This window comes from Halyomorpha halys, unplaced genomic scaffold (assembly GCF_000696795.3).
Source record: "Halyomorpha halys isolate HHAL.00 unplaced genomic scaffold, Hhal_1.1 Scaffold302.1, whole genome shotgun sequence".
NCBI lineage: Eukaryota > Metazoa > Arthropoda > Insecta > Hemiptera > Pentatomidae > Halyomorpha > Halyomorpha halys.
The window spans coordinates 330,260-350,910 of record NW_027110436.1 but is presented as its reverse complement, the minus strand read 5'-3'; the positions used below and the strand labels follow the sequence as shown (position 1 = coordinate 350,910).

Here is a 20,651-nt window from a genome sequence, read left to right as displayed (position 1 = left end):
TATATGAAAGGATTTGATAGGTAACATAAGGAGATGAGTTAAAAAATGTCTTATCCAGATAGAAAACACAGTTAGATGCCAAAAATAAGAGGCATATTCTAAAGTCTGAGCTTTTATAAATAATAATATTTAACGTAGAAAGTTGTTCAAAGTGATGGAAAATGATGAAAAACGCCTAACTAAAAACGTTCTAACATAAACTTAATTATTACTATTTGGCTCCAAATACACACCCAGAAATAGATAGTCAGGTAGTAAAAACAAATCTAAGACATTGTGACTATGATATTGTGTTAAATGTGAAATGTTTTACCATGTTAAAAGTTATAAGTATAGGATTGTGAGCAGCCCTATTTAAAGTCATGTTAAACGGTAAATGAATAAGAGCTCTTAGCAGACTTTCTGAGCAACTTGTTTAGTAACCTTTCCTTCCAAAACTTCATGTTATTGTTTACTTCTAAGTTTTAATTACAGTAATTTATTACAACATGCCTAAAATAAGTGAAAAGTAGAAGTGTAAAAGTATGGCTACTGATTGTATTTTTTAAAAAGTCCAAAACACAAGACAAAAGAAAAAAACACAAACTACGAGTAAGTAACCTAACACGACAACAAATAAAACTCGGACAAGCTCAACTGGTCTGTTTCTTGACGTCATTCTTCATTTAACAGACCTAGTAACAGACTCTCAGCCATGTTATATGTTATATCGTCTTAATATGGTAAAAAAAGGAAATATTTCTCCATTTAACAAAAGTTTTTCCATTTAACAAGCTTTCACATGTTAAACTAAAGATCATGAATAGCCCTTTTATATAGTAACAAAATATACATGCTCGTAATTAGAGCTAAATATTAAGTATAAGGAAAACAAAACTAAAAAATATTTTTGTTTAAACGGGCGCCACTAGGCCGGGGTTTGCGGGGTCTATCAGGTAAATTCGGATCTATGACTATACTGTTGTATTACTAATAATTAATAAATTAAATACTTTTCTAAAAAATTAAATAAAATTTAAGACTGTTTTACAGATCCATACCTAACGCACCATTATTCTGATCATGTTATATTTCTCATCGTTCCTAAAGTTAGAGAGACTTTGTTTGTTAAGAATATGAAATTCCGAAAAAAAAATATTTACTACTTAATAAATGGTTCGTAAAAACAGTTTTTAATACAGCCAAACAGATATACATCGTTAACGAAGTAACTTTCTACTAACAAGGTACGCAACCTCTTTTTCGTCCTAACATGGATATGTTTATGAAATCGAGTATCAACATGTTTCTATACATTTTGTCAGAAGTAAAACGAAACATCACGAAGACGCCAAAAACGTGGCAGGAAATCAAATTGGATTTGAAACAACTAAACGAAAATAAAATAGGCCAGCGAGTTGGTGCTTATTATACAAGCATTATCGAATCGTTGAGTTGTACAACATCCGTGTAACTTAATCATGTCCAAATCATTTTCGACAACTGGAAAAAAGCCGAAAATCGAATCTGTTTCCAACGGCCAAGACCATATTTGGTCTGTGGAATCAGGCTTCTGTGGGTGCTATTGTTTGTCTCTTCTATTAGTCATGCTCACTGTTTTTGCATCCACCTCAACTTTTTTTTCTTTTACATATTACAATTAGTAAAAATTGAAACATTTATTAAAATGTTTTATTAAAGTCACGTTTTAGTTAGAAGAACACGACAGAAAATGCTGCCATAATCATGAAGCTAAGTTATCACGAGTATCGTACGAACCTAGTCATCAATAACTATCCTATAAGTTGTATTCCTCCAAAAGAGTTTAATTATTAATTATTCATAATAATTTAATTATTAAATATCCAGTAATTAATTTGGACCGTCCACTGACGTGAAATCATCACGTAAATAAAAGTTGAACAAAACAAATAAAATCATCACGTAAGTTGTAACAAACAATTTATCTTCAAAACCAATTAAAATGATCATTTCTTAAAGAAGATATAGCTTAATCGAAACGAAATAGGATTAAGAAGTTGTGACGTAAAGGTAGCAGAAATTGGGGTGACATTCTAGAGCATTACTGTTCGTCGAAAACAGGACCACTTGAGGATCAGCTTTCCCCAAACACTCGAAAAGTCTCCAGTTGAGTAAGATATCAAGCGGCAGAGCACTCACCAAAAGTGAGGTAGGCTTTTGCAACATGAGCCCTGACATTAAGACCGGTGCCACCGCTCTGTCGAAATCTGCTCCACATTCGGAACATCTTTCGGTGGATGCGTCTCCTGGAATCGTGAGATTTATTGTATGATGCAACCGTCTGGAGGTTGAAATGTAGTCGATATTCTTGAAAGATTAAAAATTCATTTTCTATTTCTCATATAGAAGCTGTGCTCTTTTGATTTAGAAAAAAAAAATCATTTTTCTTAATTTTATTTATTGTCCAGTCAAGTTTAATATTAACAAATGGATGTGTATTGCAAAGTTCTTTTGGGATTATAGTACACCTTTAGGGTGATTTCTTCGCATTTAAGTAATACGTAGCATTCTATTGAACATTTCACATTGCTTATAGGTTACTAATTGTGTACGTTAACTGTGTGTGAATGTACTTATATCTGAAACTCAACTAAGCTAATCCATCGTACATATGCCAGTTAAATAATTTAATTAATTAATATAAAAGTTAAATTTATTTATTCATGTTCAATTTATTTGGAGGCCAGTTATAAATTAATATCGAAAATTAATGGCAATTTGACCTCTTTCTTTGAACACATTATAATTTCACTTAATTGCTTCAGCAATCTTGCTTAATTGATTCCCAGAGAGAAATACTTTACTTAGCCATGCTGCCCAAACACCTTGGGTTGCTACATTATGCCATACACATATTTACATGATATAACAATTTTTTTTTTAAAGTTTCCTTTTACAATCAATACTAGTCAACACACTAAATACAAATATTTTAATTTTTTTTTTGTTTTTTCCATTTCACAATTTCATTCCATTTGACAATTTAATTTTATTTAATTGACAAATTTATTCTCCCTAATTTACTCTCTAAGACCCCCTCTAGTGATCCGTTACCCGCGTTCAATCCGTTAAACAAATTCATCATTAGATAGAAATTTGAAATCAAACCAAATTAAAAATAAAAAAAAAAATTAAAACGCACAAGAGAAAAATACTTTATTTGGCCATGCTGCCCGAATGCATTGGGTTCCTGTAAAACAGTGTACCCATCAATCGATATTTGGCCATACTGTACAATATATTAACATTTTTAATTTTTCACACAATAATCATCAATACATTTACATAAATTTGTTTTCTTGACATAAAAAATATTTTTTCTTTCCTATGAACACATATTAGCTTTCCTCCTTTTTACACAAAGCCAAATAATAATTTACCAATGTATCCAGTACATTATTACCCCTGTTTCACTCCTTCATACTTCTCCTCTTCAATGATCTACAACAACCACTTGATCAATTAAGCAAATTTACGTAAAACATCAATAGATAGGAACGCATAAATAAAACAGAAACAGAAACAAAACAATTACAATCAGAATCCCAACAATTAAATACATTTATGAACTAACATACAAATTAAAAAACATATAAATGAATAAATAGATTAAAACACAAATAAATAGGTAAAAAAAATCACATATTACAATTAAGATAAATAAAATGATGTATTATAATACAATGATTTCATATTTTAAATATCTTGTAATTAGATTTGTTAGGTTTGTTAGCCTTCAAAATCAATATTTTTCTATGTATTTAAATAATCTAATTAAAATTGATTATAGAAAAATAAAAAAAATATATACATATATGTTTACCATTATTTTGTTGCAAATACAATAATAGTACTGGCTTTGTGTTGTCACTAATGATATTAAACAATAATTTTAAAGTCTCTTCAGTTCTTTTTCCTATTTTTTGTTATTTGTCACCTTCGTTTGTATTTTCTTATAAAATAAGTAGTATTTATTTATTTTTTCTATTTATTGCTATTAATTGTTATTGTAATATATTTTTATCACCAGTTATTCTGCTTCTATTCATAATATTTTTATAGATGTGATTCAGATTCTTTTTGCCAGTCTCAAACTGCCTCTAAGATGTTTCTTCTTTATGATTTTTCACTATCTAATATTTTATGGTTCTTCACAATTGAAATTATGGTGATTTCATGGTGTGTCGAAGCTTAGTCACCTCAAAACGAAATAAAAATATTTTTTATTAAAGTTTCTGTTAAGAGATATTTTGTTCCAGAGTGCTATTTATAAAAAAACCTAATAATTTCATTAATCTGTAGACAATATCCTGTCGGTGCGATCTTAGGCTAGAATATTGCCTATGTGAATTTACTATCCACTGTAAAAGCAATCAAGGAAGAAGTGTTCAAAACTCTTTAAATTCACTCAAAACTGAATAAGATCGAGAAGTGATGTAACAATGACCATCTGACAATGCCGGGAACTGCTCAACGTAGTCGTTAGCGTTATCTTTAAGTTTGAGAGCGTAACGTTTGCAATTGTCTTTGTGTTATACGATTTCACTGTTTCGGCAACTGAGGGCTTAGATGTAAATTTCACTTTTTAATTATTTGTGATAGGAAAATTAGATTATTTTGAGCAATATGACTCACTGCCAAGATTTATAACTTCTGAAATTTACTATAAATGCAAACTGCTGTACAAAAAAAAATATTTTTTTGTCAACAATACATTATCTCATCTCTAAAGATGTCGAGTGTGTAAATATTTTCATACTAGCATGTATGTGATAAGTGTTTTATTTTATTGTTATATTTAGTCCAGAATTTTAATTTAATTTTTTTTTATTTATCTATGTACAGTGTAATCTTGGTAAACAAGACCTTGATACTCTGAACACTCCAGTAATCTGAACTGGCGTAAAAAAAACAAAGCAGTAGGAATTTTATGAAATGATAACAGCTCAATATCTTGTTCCTGAGTAGATTTACAATGGTAATGAATGTAGTTTTTTTTTTTTTTTTTTTTTTTTTGGAGACTTTTGCCTGAAAAGATTTCATATAAAAATGAAGCTAGTGCAACTGAAAATCACGAAATCAAAAAAGCTTCACGTTTTCAAAAATTTCAAACTGCCTATTCTTCCATAAAAGTCCGTCAAAAGCTTGAATGAACGTTATACTTTTTAAGAATGGTTTCATGATGAATATGTTCCATCAGTGAGAATACATTTGGAATCCAAGAATCTGCAACAAAAAGCCATTCTCTTTTTAGATAACTAGCCATCCATATGAATGATTTTGTCAGCGATAGGCAATGTAACTGTGATATTTTAAAAAAGTTAAATAAATAAAAATAATTATATCCATATTGAGGAATTTTTGTACACCATTTTCCTTATACTTTCTGTTCTCTGAACACCCAGCAATTAGATTACCGAGATTACACTGTTGATGTTGATTCAGTTTTTCTTTTTTTTTAGTGCTCAATTACATTAACTATTTTAGTGCTCAACTATATTAACTATTTCAGTGCTCAACTATTACTTATTGCCCAAACCTATGGTGGATTGTAATATTTATTAATTAATAAAGAAAATAAAATTAAATAAAAGATGCTGAGTCATTAACGTAAGGTAAAATCAGATTTAGGCCAAAATTAGCTATTGTTGAAACTACTAGCTAAAATTGTTATGGATACTATATTTATTTATAAATGGTTCATTGATGAATAAGGGTCGTATCCATAGCAATTTTAGCTATTAGTTTCAACTATAGCTAATTATTGCCCGTCTCTGAGTAAACTCTTGCAACAGAAATAGCTCACATTCTTTACAAGGCTAGTACTACAGAGTTGACTAACTTGGTGAGGACCAGAACAAGACTTGCAACCAGTAATGGTTCCGAATTCTTCAACCAGACTTGGAAGGTCGGTAACCAGACCTATACTTGGTACTTCAAGTGCCAGTTCACAGTTTAATTGGAACTACTCATTAAAAATGAATAAATACTTTTCTTTTTAAGTGGGAGATTCATTATTCAAAATTAGTAGCTATTTCCATCCCAGAAGATTTAAAAAAAATTGATCCTTAAAAAAAATGTTAAAGATTAACGTTATAGGTTGTAAGGTGCGACTAAAAGTAGAAAAGAAACCTAACACATAAAAAAACAAAACAAAAAAAAATAATTACCACAAATGATCTAAGTAATCAAATGTATGTCAAAGTAAAAACGATTTCTTATGCAATATACTAATGCAAAAATCATTGATCGAAATACGACTCATGTAATCTATAGGTATATGCCAAAACATTTTTATATCATTTGTATGGAAGAGTAAGGTGGCATATGGGATATATTACGTATATAAATGTGTCAGTCATTTAACGAGATTACGATGATACTTTAAAGTCAACTTTTTTAGTGAATCCAATGTAGTCAGAATGTCGTAATGTTCAACTACTATTAATAATAAATAAATCAATATTAATTATTTTGAACTATTCAAGTAAATAATTAAATAGTTTAGTAGAGTTATTTAATATTTTTTGTTGCTTCTACTAAAATTTAGGCATGGAAATAGAAAAGTCTGTGAGTGCCAAAAATAGGAAAAATGAAATTTTGACAAGATAATGTTAAAGAAACAGCAATCGACTGGAAACCACTAGAAGTTCTTATCTCGAACGTTTTATTTCTTAGAGCTGTTATTTTTTCATAATTTTTGAACAAAAATTGTTACCAGCACCCTATTTTTTTTTTTTTTTTTTTTTTTTTTTCTCTAGACTATATTTATGGCACATACAGCAATTCATGGTCATAAAAAGTAAAATTTCCTTTGAATAAGATATTGGATCCACTCGATATCAATTTGTCTTTCAAGGAAATGCAATAATACCATGCGTTCATTCCCAAAACTACATTAAAATATTCATCTTAGTGGAATCAGAAGCTTGGGAGGGCATGTGTCTAAGTTTCCTGATATATTATTATTATTATCTGGGTTATGTTTATATTCATGAAAACCTTAATATTAGTTTTCTTGTTGTATTAATTATTATGAATAGAGAGTTGAGGTTATGAGAACTAAGTTTTAACTTTTATGGCAAGAAAGAAATTTAAATTTTGCTCTTTGAATTAGAAAAATACTATCTATTCAATGAATATATTTGGAAACTTTAAAATGTATACTTTTTCGGATAATTTAAATTAAACTTCAAATTAGGTCGTAAAAATAAGTTGTCTTATCCAAACCTATATGTTTATGAATAAGGGCACCTTATTTAGGTGCTTAACCTATAACTCATAGACTATACTGTAAAATGACACCTTTACTTTATCTATGGTAAAATTAGGGAAGCTTCTACAGCTATTCCAAAACTTATCGTTCTCTGATTTTTAACCCATTTATGAGACGTTTACAACTATATAATTCAAAAACAAATGAACATTTCTCAGTAAAAATTCCATACTCTTTTAAGCAAATATTTCAAAAGTTATATAGGACCGTAGCTCCCTAAAAAAATAAATTATAAAAAAAAAAGGACTAATTTATTGCTAGTTGTCAATCACGTTTAAAATGCTTTGCCATAGAACATTTTTAGTAAAAATAAAAAGCCATAGTTCCCGGTCGGACCCGCCCCACTAAGACCCCTCCGGGAGCGACGGTCCTATAACTCTTTTTAAATATTTGCTTAAAACGGGAAGAGGAGACTTTAAGATGGTGTAATAGAACAATATATAAAAAACACCTGAAATTGAAAAACGGCATCTATACCAATATAATTGGTCAATATGGAAGATCAGAGATCTCCATGAACACTATTTTACAAATTTGACGTAACATTATAATTTAATGAACAGATAAAATAATATTTTCAGTGTAAAGAACTATTTTTTAATTATTATAGAAACCTCAATATTCTGTTTAATTAACAATCAGGCATATAAGGAATTAGGAACCCCCCGACATGCTATTTCACAAAAATAATTGGTTTCTTAATGTATACTAGGACCAATTATTCCTGGTTTGTTATTTGGAATGCTAGCGTTAGTTATGTTGTTCCGTATGTATCCGTTATTTATGTCACCAGGTACATGATATATAACAACTAAAACACTATTAGCTAAAAGATTTTTATTAGTGAAAATATAAAACAATAGTAAAACTTTAGTCTCGATGATGTCCAAGTATTGTGGAAAATTAGGAGTTTAGTAATAAACTTCGTTTAAGTAGCCTTGAAGGTTTTTTATTCTAATAACATATCATATTTTATCTGTTAGCAAGAGACTGCTCTTGATTGAGTATTTTTTATATCAAAAGACATCGATGCATGTTTAAATATTGCACTTATAAACAAAGCTTATGGAAGTGTTTAAATTTGGAACTCTTAAACACTGTAATGGTAAAGAAAAGGAATAAATTTCCATATTACTATGGTAATCTCGGGTGTATTTTCGAAAGTCAATTTCAGAAAACTCATAGAAGTGCAAGAAATATTGCTAAAACATCGCATAAAGACAGAGCATTCAGATCATTTCGTGAAGCCGTAATTGGTCAAATGCGAGATGACTAGACAGACTCCATGAATATAAAGCATGTCCTTAAGAATCACTTAAGGAGACTAAGGTCAACCATTAGTGTAGAGATGTGGGGCTCAAAACGTGCGCAGAAAAGCCAAGGTAAGTGAAAGTGGTGGGTGTAAACCTCTCCCTTCTAGTTTACGGCCCCTATAAACATATACACAGCGGACCAATCTAGCTAGATCTATCAGATCTATAGCAACTGGGCCAGCGAAAGCGATCCTATCGATAGGATCTGAGTCTGCCTTCTATTCGGTAAGTTCCTAGGGCTGATGGTGTGTGTCAATGCTGATGTGTGGCGAAAGTGCGTCATACCGCGTCGTATAATGGTTCCTCAATATGAGAGAGAAGGAAAAACGAAAAAAAAAAACTTTTACTCTATGTATATTTAATTAAAAGAGAAAGCGAACAAAAAGTACGCATTGATTGAAGTTTTATTTTTGTTAGTTATTATTTATGTTTTTATTTATAAAAATGTTTTTTTTTTCTATTTATGTCAACTTTACTGATATTCAATGTAACATAAAATATCTTTTTGATTTTTTTAAACATGGTCTTTAGAATCGGGCGCCAAAAAAATAAAACAAACTTTATTAGGGCTTTAGCTTCCTAGTGATTTGAAGTTAAGCTCAATGAAACTAAGAAACTGTTTTACGTGAAGTTCAAACCACAGCCAATGACGTCTGTTAAGAAACGAATATTAAGAGTTTTGAATATACAACATTATGGAGGAAAAAATTTGTAAACAATTTTTTTTGAAAAATATTTACCAGCAATTAGTGTCGTCTTAAGGGCAATTTAATCTAATAACCATCTCCCTCCTTTCTCAACATATTTTTTTTTAAACGTTTTATTTATACTCGCTTTCATTTTTCAAAACATTTTTAAAATTATTAAAAAAATTAATCTTTCTCTAGAGGTAACATAGAACTGGACATGCTCTACAATTGCTTAAAGGTTAATTGGTTTAACCCGCAATAATGGTTAAATAAGCACACAGACGGTTTTTATTATATGTATTATATGCCCCGGCAATGCTTCACAATTGATAGATTTGAGGATGTAATAGATTAATTAAACACAATTGAAAATTTGTCATCAATATTTAGAAGCTGTCACATTTCTAAATATTTAATACGAGAATACGAGGGTCATATTTACCATTTGTTACAGATCCTTCAGTACCACTCAAAATAGTAGTACATATCAGTAATAATATAAACAGTGTTCAATACTTATTTTCTTATAACCGTAATTTAAGATTGATCCTTGACCGAGAGAATGTTCCTTTGTAGATCTAACTATTAACATACTTTCATTAGGCGGAGACTTCTCTCACTGTGCGGATCTAATTTAACTGACCCTACCTAAATACCAGCCGTAACATACGTATATAAACTCATAATTTTACACGATCATAAATTTATTGATGGCTGTTTTGAAACAAGCTTTAGCTAAACATAGACTTAGTGTTAAGCTGAATAAGACTTTCATGGCACTAAAGGTCGCTATTCAAAAGCAATCTCATTTACATCAAAATGTTACATGTACTCATAGACCATTGTGTAACGAAGCAACTGTGTAATTCCCTTTTATCGAAACACACCTTGATGTGGTATACTGTAATGTTCGATACGCAGGTCCTCATAATTGCAAATGATAGTCGGAAAGGACCGTCACTTACATAAGCCTAATGAGGGATCGGCCAATTTTGGATCATTTCGTTACCGACCCATGATCCCCGGCTAAAATTTCAGCAGAGATCCTTTTCTAAACTTTTCATTATATATCGATTATATTATTTGATAGTGCTTCGGCGATACTGGAGGGTAAGCTGAACCAACAGTGTCGTTTCATAACATCGTTCTCAAGTTCTTTATTCTTCGGGCCTGGGTCCTCACGATCTCCATTAAATACACATTTTCTCTCCTTCGCTACAAACCCGGAACTATTAGAAATTACTGCACGCTTAAGGAGAATTTTGCTACAATGTATTTAAAAATAGATTGATCTACTTTCGTACACATACGTAAAAGATATCTTGTAGTTGGGGTAGATATAGATATGTCGGTGGCTATGATATTAGCTTAACTAAATGATAAATAATCACAATATTGATGCTTAAAATTTATTTCGGGCATATTGGCGCTCGACGTGAATGAAACGCGATCTATAAATCACATTTTCGACAAATTATTCTAGCAATTGGGTACGTATATGACCCAGCGAATATTGTATTCTAGGTGGTCAAACGTCTGTTAGTCAACAAAACAACAATTAATCTGCTAAATCCAAGTCCACGGAAACTGGAAACCTATATCAAAGGTCCGAGGCACATAATGCTCCCTGATTTGAGAACTCAACTCATTGAATCTCAGCTCCACCTTCTCTGTGGAGTATTATTAACTGAAGTGTTCTTGGAGTAAAAACGATCCATAATATTTCAAATAGCGGACTTAAATAGACAATTATTTCGACAGTAAAAGGAACATAAAGCATATTGAGTTTAGTGAACTGAACTTCGATTTTGGAAATAAATATGTAAAATTTTCAACCATTGTTCTAGCATTAGCTAATTCATCGTGAAATGAAAAAATATGGTAAGCACAAATCATCTATCAGCTGTAAATTTGACTGTCAAATATATCAAATTTGACGCTAGTGCTACCAATTTAAAATCCAAACAATTAAAAAAATACTTTATAGCAATAAATGGTACTGTAGATTCGAAAAACTCAACAAATATTAATATTATCATTATTAAAAATCTGTACTGCTACAACCCTTCATGGTCAAGGGTAGTCCAACGGTTGTGCAAGGAGGTGATTTGATCAGAATCAAGCTCGTCCGCCAAATTTTTACATAATTAAGGTTGCCCACTTAATGAGCCTGTTCCGGAGAGCTACTGAGCCCACAAGGCTGGTTCACAGCTACATTGAAACAGAAAATAATTATCTCCCACAGCAGGATTTGGACCTATGCCCTTGGAGTTAGAAGCACAATGCCTTACCACTGATCCACCGGCTTTCAATATTATTACTATTATTAGTAAGTAATAATAACTAATATTAATAATCTGCATCTTATAATTAATTGATCTCGTCCTAAAATTTACCTTGATAATTTAGATTGATCCAATACCCACGAATCCTTCTGGACAAGGAATTAATTTGTCTCCAACATATAATGTAATCTGTAGTATTTTGAATGCTTCTTTTTACACCCAAAATAAAATGACAAAAAATAGTGTTAAATACAGTACACAAAATAGTGTCAATACATTATAGATTTAAAGATATATGGTATATTCATTCATTATGAACTCAACACTCAATCAAACCCAGTAGTTTCCTTGTTTTCCAGTTACCAATTATTTTCAATACAACAGTCTAACGTAAAACTTTTTTTTTCAACGCTTAGTTTCTTCACAAGATTTTCCTGTCTAATTAATTACGTACCACATTTTTACGTTTTGTTACACCTTCTTAATAAATCAATGTAAAGAGAAATGAAATAGTTGATTGAAAGGTATTGCAATTAAAGTATTATTTTAAGATAACTATAAAAAAGAATAGTTCGGTAACAGTGTTTAATATCATAGGATCCTATATAACAGTTACATTTCAATTCAAGATTCGAGGCAGAGAAATTCTCATCCTTTTTTTTTTTTTATAATTTCCCTGATGGCAAAATTACTTTAAACTGAAACATCAAACTGACTGGAGAAACTGCTCCTCACTTCATACAAGATGATACCTAAGAATTTAATTGAAAAAAAAAATTCTAGGAACGTCACAAAAGAAAAGTCTCGGAAGAAACTTCACCTAATGACTTTCCTCCAAATAATAGAAATATCCTGTGAGGATGTTCAGGAAAGCAGATAATTGGCGACGGACGGGCTGCATGGGTGTCCGATAGAGACATCCTTGCAAGAGTCACTTTCTCCAGATGTTCTCCAGTTTCGAGAACTTTCTTCTCGCCTATTTCTGGACTCATTCATATTTATCGAACTCAGTGACAATCATTTAGGCACTGTGAGAACTGCGACCGACCAATGAGCCGTTCACAGGCGGGTAAAGATGTACCCAAAGTGGTGTTTCCAAATCGTAACTCGTGAAAGCCAACTTTTACTAACATCTTATTTAAATTTTATCAAACAGCCAAGAATGTTCTCGCACCTTTATGTAGATTTCTGTACAAAGTTCAGGTCTAACCAAAGATAAATTTCTGGAAATAGTTTAAAAACACATGGTACTGATAACACTTATAATAATTATTAAAACACTTACTTCTGTACGACTGAGTATAAAGAGTATGGAACGTACATGTAGTAAAAACGTACTACGAGTAGTCTAAAGGTAACCGAAACGTGAAATCTTTGGTTCTCATATTTTATAAGTTGTTTATATTTTCATAACCTAAGATTTGCATACTTTTGTGTAAAATTATTTATATATTTTGATGTCTATTGTGACATCAAAACATAAATATAAGGCTTGGAAATATTAGTATTATCTAAACCTCTATTAAGATTTTATTTTTAATTTACATCTATACATAATGCTACATCAAGTAATTTTGATATAAGATTATAATTGAGTGATGCAGGCCTGTAGAGAAACTACCCATTTGCACCACTCCAATGAAGTTTTTACTTTAGCAGGTCTCGTGACCATTTTCTTTTTAGGCGTCTCGGAGGACAGTCATGAATGGAAGAGGAGGCAAGGTTGAGAAACTAGTGGTTTTGGGTGGTTAGGGAGTTTTTAATGGAAGGAATGATATATGATTCGGGCTAGATCGGTTACATATGGAATGGCTTTATGTATGACTTTATTTGTGATAAAGTAAGGAGAATTTAGGATTTTACGAACGATTTTGGAATGTAAGGATTACATATGAGAGGAATTCTAAGGTTTAGTAGAGCCTCAAAGTTCATCTCCTTATTTCCAGATAGGCCTTATAATTATCATGGAGGCCAGTCTTTTGTAATGTATTGGAAGTTTAGACCATTTGTCTAGTAACTGCTGTAATAGTCGGAATCTACCTGTAGTTTCCTGTCTTTTTATTCTTGCGTGAGGATTTCAGGTTAGTCGTTTGTCCAGTTGCAGCTCAAGGATCTGTTCGACAGGGGTAAGAGCAAAAATCAATTTTGAAAATAATATAGGATTTTTATAATATTAGTTTTGAATGGAGCGAAAATTGCCTATACTCTTCAGAACATCTTCTGAAAGCTAATGTGATTTTTATACTGGAGTTTTTACCAAATTAGAACAAATTTCTGAATTATTATTTACAGAGTAATATAATTAATATCTATAATGAAATATTACATTCATATAAACAATCCCAAATACAAAAGAAATCGAAAAAAGTCATTTAATGATCAAAGAGACAAGTAGGTCAAAGTTGGTAAATAGATCTAACCAACCCAATCCATATACGGTGGCATGTCTTTCTTATATAGACTTGTCTTGACCTCCTTCAGACATGTTTGTTTTTACTTTTACAAGCTGTGTACCTGTGTTATCAATGGTAAACTATAGTATAGATTATAATGAATAAAGCTATAATCTAAAATATAATAAGTGTTTAATATTATCATGGATCATATTCTTCTTTATAAAAAATTGTCAGATTTTTAAACACAAAAATATAGAACAAAAAAAATATAAAAACGTTATTAAAAAAAATATTAGAATTAAATTAATTAATTATCTTCGATGGTTAACTGTGTAAAAACTGAAAAAATCAATAATTCACAGTTGTTTGTTGGGTGAATTTTGTTATAACGTCTTATCAGTTGAAATATTTTCAACTAATTGTCAAATGTATTTTTTAAATTATCAAATATGAATCTTTTCATAACATTATTTCGTTAATTGTCCTTTTTACTGGTAAAAATCACATCCTTTGATTAAAAGACAATAAAATAAAAATTAAACTATTTTAGTAATTTAGACAGTTGAATAAACTGGAAAACTGCGTTTTTTAAATGATAAATTATTTTTAATATTTAATGTATATATAAAAAAAAAATTATGGTCCTTTTGAGAGAGATCCCAAATGATCCACGAAGTCCCTGCCGACTCGTAAATCTTGAGAGCCAGTTTTTAACGGCTAAGTCATTACGTGCAGGTTTTCCGCTAATAAACCCGATATCCTGGAGAACAGTTACCAAAACGAAGAAGACGAAGACCCCGAAGGACGCAAAGGCCTTGGACACGCCCTGCTGTTCTCGGATATTTCTTTTATTATACCTCGTTTTATTTTGCAAATCGTCTTTGATAACTGTGGTCGATAAACCGCGATGATAAAGCTATGTCGTTTCCTTTTTTATATTTAATAACCATACATTATTATGCCACAATCATTGAAAGTCATCAAATCTAATAATTAATCGGGAAAATTGTACAACCTGTCTGCAAAACATTCGATTTCAATTCTCTTCGCTCTTAAGTGATATGATACAATTCGTATTAACAATACAGTATAAATAGTGACCTTTGTACTTCGAACTTAATTTAATTTTAAAATTATGAAGAAGACAGTCGGGGGTGCGGTAAAAAGTAAACAACACATAGTTAACAACTATTTATTTGCAGACAAACTGTTTCGATATCTTTCAACTGGAACAGCCCTGATAAAGCTCTACAATATGGGTTTAACGTTGACAAATAGTTCTTAACTATTTTTTGTTCACTTTTGACCACATCCCAACCATCTTCTATATAATTTGAAAAATATGGCAAATAATTTAATTTAATTTTGTCTAAGAATAAATATTATTAATTAGAAGATCGTTAGTTGGCTAGTTATTACTAATATGAGGAAGAATGTTCATGTGCGGTCAAAAACAATAGTTATATGGCCAAAAAAGCAATATTTCTATTTTTAGGGCCGCCCCTAGCTCAGTGGTTAAGACACAGTCTTCCAATTTTTTATGTCTGTTGGCGGTGCCGGTTCGAATCCGGCCTTGGGGTGTTGACTTTTTTCATTGAATGGCGGTCCCACAGAATGAAGAACTTTGACCCCCAACAATGGTTAGGCAGTCCCTATACTGACTGCAATGAGAGTCTTGGCCGAAAAAAAAAATTCTATTTTTATAAGGAAAATTTAATATTTATCAGTAATGCTTAACTATTCTGCCAACATTTGGAAAAAAAACGTGCGAATCCATTTAAAATGGGTTTAATATTAAATTGAGCAGACTCCGTCAACTACTTTCACTTACGTCTGCGTAAACATATTCTCCTGGACACACCTATATTTCGAAAACAGCACGTCTGATCTGACCTAAATTAGGAGAAAAAAATAGGTGTTAGTGTAGACATCATCTGGAATTGATTTTATAAAATTGTATCTACTGCTTTCGCTTAACCATGCGGAAAACGAATTTTCTAGATACGCACTCCTGAACACAGAGTTGACTCACAGGAACAGGAACAGAATAAATAATTATCTGTCCCAGCCGGATTTGAACCCGTGTCCTAAAAGCACAGAGCCACCTCTCATAACAGTAATAAAGTAAAATAACACTTTAAACAAATTCATTTATGTACAATAAATGCATTTCAAACCGAGATTGCTCCCCATTGGTAAGGGAAAAGCAAGACTCCAGAAGAAAAGAAAATAGGGGGAGAAAAGGAAACAAAAAAGATAGAAATAGTAAGGAAGATATACTAATACATGTACTTGGAAGGTATATTTTTTCTCCAAGAAAATAAAGCTTCCCTCCCTTTATGAGAAATAAATAAAAATAACAGGGCTAAATACTCTTTAAATATTATTCCATAATTAATTATATAAAAAATGTATGCAGACCTATATCAGATATTTTACTTGCAATTATACACAATTGAAATTGGTATTTACAAAATCTATAAAGACAACCATAGTAGATATAACACTTTAGAAAATATTAACATATACCTATTGGTACAATAGGTACGAGTAGATTCGTAAAATTCATTTATATATCCAGAAACCTTTTTTAATTTATCACAATACATAAGAAAATATTTAAATTATTAATAATTAATATCAAGACAAATATATTTTATATAAAAGCAACGTTGACACAGATACCGCGATTTCATCAAAACGCAGCAACGGCTGGTCCGAATTACCAGCTCGTGTTCAGGGCAACTTTCCACTCACTCTAGAAATTACAACATATCCCACCTAAGATTACTTAAAACCCATCATACCACTTTTTTTCTAAGGTTTTGAACTATATCGGTTACCCTAAATTAATTTCGTGACAGTGTTTTGTCACGAGTAAAATTTAGCAAATTGTTATTTGTTAAAGTTTACTTTTTTTATTTTCCTTATCTAATATAGCTACAAAAAATAAGAATTAAATAAATTAATTACAACATAAATTTTAGTTTTAATAAAGTTTTTAAGGAAACACGAATATTGTACCTATATGACTAAGGAAATCAATTGCATATTTTGGCTCTGACTGAGTAAAGAAAATATACTAATGTTAATAAAATTCGATTATTATGAATGCTGAAGGATTTTTTATTAATATATATATAAATTTATTAATTTTGAAAATTACTAAAAAGGGTTGTCTTAAGACATATTAAGTTTATTTCTCAGAGTATTTTGTAATACTTACCATAAATTGAAATAAAAATTTGAACTTAATAAAAACATATGATCGGTTAAATTATTAATAAATTGAATTAGGTTTATTTTGCATGGATTTTCGACTTAACTATTAGTTGTTATTTTTTCAAATCGCTAGCTCATGACTGACTATTACATACTATTTTAAAAAATCTCAATATGATGAAAATTTAATTTATTAAAGGTTTTTGTTATCTCATATGAAAACATTTGGCTCAACAGTTGTTTGGCAGGGATTGGAAAAATTAATTGCATTTACAGTTACTTTTCAATCACCGTAATATGAAACTACGAAAATGAAATAATAATAGTACAAAATTACGATTATTAATTAAACCAACGTAATCGCAATTTTAATCACTGTTTGCCCAACACGATTGCGTGGTTTCCCATTTTTTTGTTCTAGTATGAACTGATAAAGTATTTTCAATATAAATTTAAACGCCAAACGCATGGTTTCGTTATGACACTAACGTGAACTGGAATCCATTGTAAATCTCTTCGTTTCGAAAGATCTTTCCCAGAACTGTTGTGCTCTGATAAAAAGTCGGGAAGGAAACTCCATTGTTTTGAAACAAAAAAACGGAATCAATTTTCTTTACATGGTTTCATTTTAACATTGCCTCTGCAATGAATCTCGACAGTTTGGAATATTGTAGAAACAATACGATATCACTTTGCATGAAATAAGTTCAAGTAAGTTTATGCAAAAGACATTACAAAAATAATATTTGAGCACGAACTTTAGACTAGAACCATCAATCCTAATTTCTAAGCTTCGATTTAATTACATAAAATATAATTGAATCTGAATCCTTATGATTTAAGATTAAAAATATTTATTACTAATTTAATATTACTATTTATTGCCATATTATATTTTAATTAAATATTTATTTATATCAGGACGGGAGCTAAGCAGCAGCCAGCAACAGCAGACTCCAGTAGACTTCGACTGCCCGGAGGAGTTCGGATACTACGCACACCCGACCGATTGTACCCAGTATTATGTTTGTGTCTTTGGTGGAGCGCTATTGGAATCATGCACGGGTGGACTCATGTACAGGTGAAGATAAATATTTATCAAAATATCCTAACCATATAAGTAGTATTTTAAATATTAGACGCAAATTAAAATTGATAGAAAAGATAATTTAAAAAATGTATCTATGTATATATAGTTGACCGTAAAAATTTATATATAGGAAGATGGTCAGGGCTGCGGTCAATAGTGAAAACAAAAAACTATTTTTGTTTATATATTATAAACATATATATATAAATATTGTAAACTATTTTTGTTTTCACTATTGACCGCAACCCTGACCATCTTCCTATATAAAAAATGTATCCCTATGCCGGTAGAAAAAAAGTTATTTATTTATGATTTAAACAATGCTAAATTTATTTGAAACAGAGATGTACCTTAAGAAAAGCTAAAAAATAAATCGCCATAAAGTGGCCGAATAAAAAATAGCAAATACTTTATTTAAAAAATTGAACTATTTCCAAAGAAAATATGCGCCTCATTCCTGTTAGAAAATAATTCTTTTTTTTACACAGAATATATAACAGCTGCAGAAATGTAATTACAACAGTAGTTATTAAATTAGTTTGGAATTAACTAAATTGCATGACAAAAAAATTACGGTTTTCTGGATGGTCTCCAGTACTATCCCTTAAAAGACCTGAGGGTTGTAATTGGACTGAGAGTGAAAAAAAATTAACAACTTCAATATAATTTATTCTTATTGGTATATAGGATTAGGAAAAATAACGGATTAGTTAATAGAAACTGGTTTACCTAAGTCAACAATGATAATTAAGTAACTTTAAATAAAAAATGCACAAGTAGCAATCATAGTATTTGACTTGTTTAACGGTTACTGTAAACATTTAATTCTTTCTTGTTTATAATAAAAAAATTTAAGGGAATTTGATATTGTACAGCTATTATTTTTAATATAACTAAAAGTTAATAACTTCTATATGAAAATTACTGGTTCCTTACATTTTATTGCTTAAACAATAATTCGTGACCATAGCTCATTCTTAATCATTACTATAAATATTGGTAGTTCACATATAAGTTATTTATAACAAATTGACCTACTTAAAAAAAGAAGAATTTTTAATCAAATAATATAATTTAAAATTTTATTTGGGGAGCACATGTAGTCCCGGGACTAACCTTACCCCGGGGTAAGGTGCGTGGCTACTAACTCCAAGGAAGCGAGTTCGAATCCGGCTGGGCAGACAATTTTTTTCTGTTGCACTGTTGACGTGAGTTGACTCCTGTGCTTTCCTCTTGGCTACAATTGGGTAAAAATCCGGCAGTCGAGCCTAATTCTGACCAAATCACCTCTTTGCACAACCGTTGATCTGGTAACAGTATTCCCTTACAAAGTACTGAATCCCTGACCCTTCATGGGTTGTAGCAGTACAGGTTTTAATTTTTTTTTTTTTAATAATTATATTTGACCTAAAACTGTTCACATTAGTAAAAAAAATTTCACGCATATACTATTCTTTTCCATAAAAAGAAAGCAGAAATATTGACGTAGTCCAACAAAAAATGTAAAGAAGAAAGATGTAAAATCATATATTTTTTTAGGATAAAATTGGAATTTTCAGAAACCAAATAATAATATTTCATCACCTAATTAAAAAAAAATTAAATACCACAATTTATCTAACCAAATAAAATGCAACAAGCTAAAATTTTGAAATAAAAATTGTTATTATGTGCAACATTCTCATTTCTTTTTGTACGAAGCAATTTATAGTGTTAGTTTGTTTGAAACCATAAATGCAACACATTTACCAATAATATTTTGAAATATGAATGAGAATTACAATTGTAAAATTTTTAGAAACTGCTCTACTGAAAAATTTACATCAAGTACCTTGCCATTGAATCATTTAAACTTTCTTCGAGAATATCACACCACACCAACTGTTCCCAAGGTCTACGTGTTTTCGGTATATTTTTTAATGATTTTAAGTCACAAAAAAAAACCAGTAATCGAAAGGTTTAAAAAATGTATTCAAACAAGGATTTGGGAACCGTGAATGCGTAAATGTAAGTATACCTTAGAATCTGTGACACAATACAGTTACTTAGAGTGTGTTTACAAATTTTTGAAGAGATCACGCAGTCCTTTCATGTCGAATAACTTACATAATGTCCACGAATTGACGACGTAAATAACAGATGTTGAACGAAACTGGTTTACAGGCGGTAGGGATATCAGCTGAGAACGATCTAAGAAACTGGTAGGCATTATTCTTTTATTTATTTATTTGTTTTGGTTTTTCTTTTTGTGGGGGGGGGGGCAACATGTTGCTGTAATACTTGGGATCAATATTGTTATGGTGGAAATCTCAAGCTAATTCACCAATCACAATACACCAATAATCATCATATATATATT

At 30.5% G+C, this 20,651-nt stretch overlaps 1 protein-coding gene across 1 annotated transcript in view; it reads left to right on the top strand.

The window, feature by feature from the left end:
• The window catches only part of Cda5 (Chitin deacetylase-like 5), a 253,310-nt gene that overhangs the window by 205,097 nt on the left and 27,562 nt on the right, over positions 1-20,651 (top strand). Inside the window, exon 2 of the mRNA XM_014421057.2 lies at positions 18,124-18,283. Within this exon, the coding sequence (XP_014276543.1) occupies positions 18,124-18,283 (160 nt within the window). The remainder of the gene's footprint in view (positions 1-18,123; positions 18,284-20,651) is intronic.